Below are 5152 nucleotides of genomic sequence, written 5' to 3'. Positions count from 1 at the left end.
AAGCAGCCCCTGGGCAAACGCTGCAACATGGGTCAGTCGTTGATTAAATTCCCAAAAAAAAAAAAAAAAAAAAAACACTATTTCCCTCTCCACTCACACTGGCTTGTAAAGCTGAACTGCTGAACTTTTGCACTTCAGCCGTGGCCTCGAATACATTTTCAGGCAACGTCTGATGGAGAAATGGTTTCATTTGTGGACATAATGGAGGCAGAGTTATTAAAACAGTTAAGGTCCATGTGATTAACTTGAATTGCTTTTTGTTTTTGAACTTCTAAGTGACTTTGTTTCTGCTTAGATCCAGTGTTTAGCATGGTTTTGAAGCATTAAAAAAATAAATGAAGCATTTTAAAAAAGTCTGTCATAACACCATGTTTGTGACAACTGTTCATTATGGTTATGCTTGCCACTTTTCAGTCATCTGTGGTTTTCTGATTCAGACTTCAGACCAGTTTCTTGTTTTTTTTTTAGCTCACAACCCATAGGTCGGGTCATCCCTTAGTTCTTTATTGCTCTGCCTAGAGCCGTGAGTTTCTCTTGCTTGAAGCCCTGATAAATCTGTCCCCAAAATGTTATTTTTGAAGCCCTTTCTTTTCTGAAATGTGTCACATGCATTGTTTGTCCCAGGCTGAACAAGTAGTTGTTTGTTTGAGGAAGCAAGGTGAGGGCACTAAAGAAGTCACTTCTATGAGAAACAGTGTGTTTTTTGTTTTTCTGTTACCAAAGAAGAGAATCAAAGTTGTTTTTTTGTGTGTGTGTGTGTGTGTTGAGCCTCAAACCATACAGAGAAAGGACAGAAACATCAGCTCCCTTGAAGCTGGTTTGGGGTTTTGTTCAGTGCTGTGTTATTTGACATTTTGCTACCACTGAAGAGGGGCCTGTCAGTTCTAAGACTTCTCCTCACTTAAGCAAGGATTAAACAATGATGGCAGTCTTTTGTCACGAGCGTTGGCAGCGACTGCCTTCGGTTCTTCTTCGTACATACAGTTTTTTGGGTTGTATTTTTTTTTATCTTTCCAGCATTCATTCATTAAATCATGTATTCACTTATTTATTATCTAATCCCAAGTGTGAGGTGCACAAGTTGCCACTAGGAGGTGGTTTTTCACATTTTAATTTGAAGTTTTTTCACACAATAAAAACATGTAAGTAAACATTTACTTCTGAGTATTTTAAATCAAAAGCTGACGTTTCACTTAATAAATCAATGCAGATTATATTTATATTATATATATTCTTGCATTAGGTGACAGCAGATGGTTAAAAAAAAGAGAGAGTCAGAGCTGTTGAACAATACCTTTAAATGTGTGTGTGTGTGTGTTTCTTGAATTCCTGCAAGTATATCAGCATTGTGTTCAACTAAACAGGTTTCACGACATTTTTGTTTACAGTAGTGTTGCTCTCTGGGATTTTTTAATGAAAAAAGTTTGGGAAACAACACTTTTGAAATAATAACAAAGCCTTGAGGTGACAGAGTTGGAGAAACTTTGATTTTAACTAGAAGTGACCAGAACTGACAGCACATTGAATAAGCTTTTTATTTTTGTTTATTTTTGTAAAGATTGGGAGATGAAGTTGGAGAGGCAGAATTGAGGAAATATCCAAGGTTTGGACATTTGCTGGGGACAGAAAGTGGTTCTATTGCACAGCAGAAGCACTTCATGAATGTAATGAGAGAGGGTACATTAAGATGGTTGGTGTACTGTCAGAAGAGGCAAATGATCCAGTGTAGCAGCACATCAGGCATTAGCTGTTATAATATTAAATCATCTGATTATTAATTCAACTCTGTATTAAGTATGAAGTCTCTTTGTTTGACAGTTGACTTTAATTATTCAGAAGCCTGCACTTTGAGTCTAGTGTGTTACTTTATGCATGGATTTATTGCATTATTTCCATTTAATATAAAACCTTATTCAGGACCACAGCATGCTTTGTGCTCTGTGCTCTTACTGGCCACTGGTTGGCCAAAATCTTTTTAGTTAATTTCCCATGTGGTGAGGTGCAAAGTGATATGGGTGTTTTTATTTACTTTGAAGCTGCATAATTGGAAACAGCCTTTAAAAAGCCACTTGTCTGTCACTTTATTTGTTGTTGTTCTGCTGTGAAGTGATGGAATTTAGAGGCGGTCATCTGCGTTTTAAGTACAGCTGACATTATGTGACTGCTTCACATCTGAGCTTTCCTGTACGGCCGTGCAATATGGAGGCAATAGATTCTTTCTTATAAGAAGAAAATCTATTCATGACAGGGGCAACAGAGGTACGAAGCAGATGATTCCTTGTTTTGAACCGTAGCGTGGTGGAGATACAGCAGCAGCAGGTTACTTAAACTTGTATATAAATGTACTGATCTTTCTCTGTTTTCCTGTGGGGATTTGAAGCCTCAAAAGGCCAAGCAAATGTTTGAGCTGGTGTATACCAGGGGGAAGTGACCACCTCAAAGTAAAGCTGTTGCCAACATATACTGAATTATTACAGAACAAGGGATCGGTCTGTGGCAGTTCCATTTACTGTCACAGCAGTTCTACACTCATACAAACACACGGTACATGGAGACTGTTGAGGTCTCACTGGTAATACACATTGTTCTTTAAATAGACACTCGTTTTGAAAAGGGCACAGAGGGAGCAGAATAAAAGCAATGCTCATGCGGGTCATGCATTTTTTTACATTTAGATGACACTTATAAACTGTCTATAAGTAACAAATGAAAACAGGTGTGAAACACATTCATCTACCTGCTGTTATTTGTCATTCTGTTCCACTCACACAGATGAGTACTGTTCTGAAGGGTTTATAGCCTTGGTTGCTATTTTCAGGTCTTCTAAAAAAAGAACATCATGTCCTGTTTTCAATTTTGTTTGGGTCTTAGGACGAAAGTATAAACAGATTTTCAGGATAACAGACAGCAGATTATACAACGCGTTGCTTCTTCTGAATAAACAGTGGTCCAGACACATTCTGGAGTATCCAATGGAAACTTGGTTGCAGGCGGCGTCTGAGAACCTTTGCTTTGAGATATGCCAGAATGAAGTATTTATTGTCTAATAAATATAAGATGCCTTTGGTAACTGGAGGGAATTTATGTTTCTGAAATATGATCTATTATGACAATAGGTAGCAATTAAAGATATACTGAAGGACAGTAAAGGATGTCAAACCCCTTGTGTCACTTGTGATTTTTTTATTTCTTCATCCTCGCTTACACTGGCAGTTCCCAAACTACAGGTCTTGGAGCTAACCCAGGGTGCACTGCAAAAGACAACACACACATATATATATGATCATTTCAAACATTTCTAAACAGTGGGGAAATTACACTGATTGGTTCTTGTATTTCCTTTGATCAATGTGTTAGGATTAAATGAAGCTGAATGGAAATGTTAAGCAACAACTCTGAATGTGTCTCCTGTTATTTTCATAGCTGACAAGACGGAATAACATTTATTTTTAACAAATCCATCCTCCACCACTGGGATTTGGGAACAAATATTTCAACTGTTGATATCAGTCGATTCGCTTGGCCATTGTTGACTAAAGGTGTGACCAAATTTAGACCGTTCGTGACAGTTATATACAAACCAATGTAAATAATACAAATCCCTCTCTCTTGGTGTTGCTGACACTTTGTCATTTTCCTTCCATCTATTGAACATATTTATTTGTATTAAATCTAGAACGTGCCTAGAACTGATGTTACTTTGCCTACTTTACATTTCTTTGGTAAACACTCACTTTCCAGGTCTACTGGTTGAAAGTCGTTCCTTTTTCCTCTTTTTTTTTTTTATTTCTCCTCTCTGTTGTGACATGTTGTATTTGACTGTGTTTCCCTTGGATTGTCCCTCACTCATAAATCACTGTCAACCTAGTTCTAGTAGTAAAAAACCAGCTGACAGTATCACCAACTATGCACGTGTACACGTGAGGCAGTATGTGTGTGGTTTTGCATACAGAGACAAAGAAAACAAAGATGATTTCAGATTCTGGTGAATGCACATTTTCAATGGGCCTGGTCTCTGAATCCTTCATTAATCAATAGATCTTCACATGTGGTTTCTATTTGAGGGCGTTTTTGCCTAGATGCCCTTGACCAGAGCCGAGGGATGAGGCTTTGCTGGACCGTATCTGCTATGAAAATTAATGTCAGTCGGTTACACACAGCCAGTGATGCATTGTATTCCCAGCTCCTCTGGGCTGGAAAAAAGGGAAATGGAAAAAGAAAAGAAACAAAAACAAAGCATAGCTTAGAAAAATATAATAATGCAGCACTGTGGGAAATAATGTAGACCTAGATTTTGTTGAATTTTGTATAATTATTATACAATTAAGTCTACTTTTTAATTATCTGTTGGAATTAAAATGGTCTGTCCAATAATGATGAAATGACTGTACTGTACAAAGCATATATTTTTAACACTCACATACTATAGCAGGTCATTTTTTAACACAGAGGTCAAAGTTGAATCCCTGGTTCAGTTAGTGACATCCTGTTTGATGCATGGGAAAAACCCTTACCCTCATGTTTGTCCCAGAGGCTGTAACCAAAGTGTGTGAATGAGTGTGACAGATGTGTGGGGAACAAAGTCATTACATACGTTATGAAAGATGCATTTAAAGAACATGCATGCTGAATGTAGTTCAGGAGTGAAAGAGAGATTGGAAAATGCATGCTGTTAAGATGTTTGTCTTGTGATCTGATGTGTTGTCACCCTATAGAGTTCACCTGTTGAATATATTTAATATTATAGGCTATGAATAAATGAGAAAGTGTTTAGAATTGATAAATGTGATAGGATTGGTTGCCAAAAAAATCCACCATCCTTTAATACTTGGAGAGCCTGTGGCACTTGGACATCCCTGGTTTAGATAAAACCCCTGTCTAAAACATTATGTCCTTGACCAACTTTTGTGTTCCAGGGAAGTGTTTCCAAATGGCCTACCTGAGGAGTTCACCCTGAGCTTCACCCTAGCTTTAAAGAAGGCTGCCCTGAGGGACACCGTCTACCTCTTCCAGATTTCAGACCAGCAGGGATACCCACAGGTGTATCCCGCTCCTTGTTGTCCTGATCAAATATTCTTGCCTTTTTTTTTTCCCCCCAAATCCATCTGATATCCTGCTCCCTCTGTTGATTTACTCCCCTTTTTTCTTCTTT

At 37.9% G+C, this 5152-nt stretch overlaps 1 protein-coding gene across 4 annotated transcripts in view; it reads left to right on the top strand.

Moving 5' to 3' along the window:
- Positions 1 to 5152, top strand: part of col16a1 (collagen, type XVI, alpha 1) — a 58950-nt gene that overhangs the window by 15475 nt on the left and 38323 nt on the right. For all 4 annotated transcript variants that reach the window (XM_025065398.1, XM_008331423.3, XM_008331425.3 and 1 more), the window contains exon 5: positions 4917 to 5040. In XM_025065398.1, the coding sequence (XP_024921166.1) occupies positions 4917 to 5040 (124 nt within the window). The remainder of the gene's footprint in view (positions 1 to 4916; positions 5041 to 5152) is intronic.

Source organism: Cynoglossus semilaevis, chromosome 18 (genome assembly GCF_000523025.1).
Source record: "Cynoglossus semilaevis isolate Cse_v1.0 chromosome 18, Cse_v1.0, whole genome shotgun sequence".
NCBI lineage: Eukaryota > Metazoa > Chordata > Actinopteri > Pleuronectiformes > Cynoglossidae > Cynoglossus > Cynoglossus semilaevis.
The sequence above is the reverse complement of the archived record's forward strand: the minus strand, read 5'-3'. Positions and strand labels throughout refer to the sequence as shown.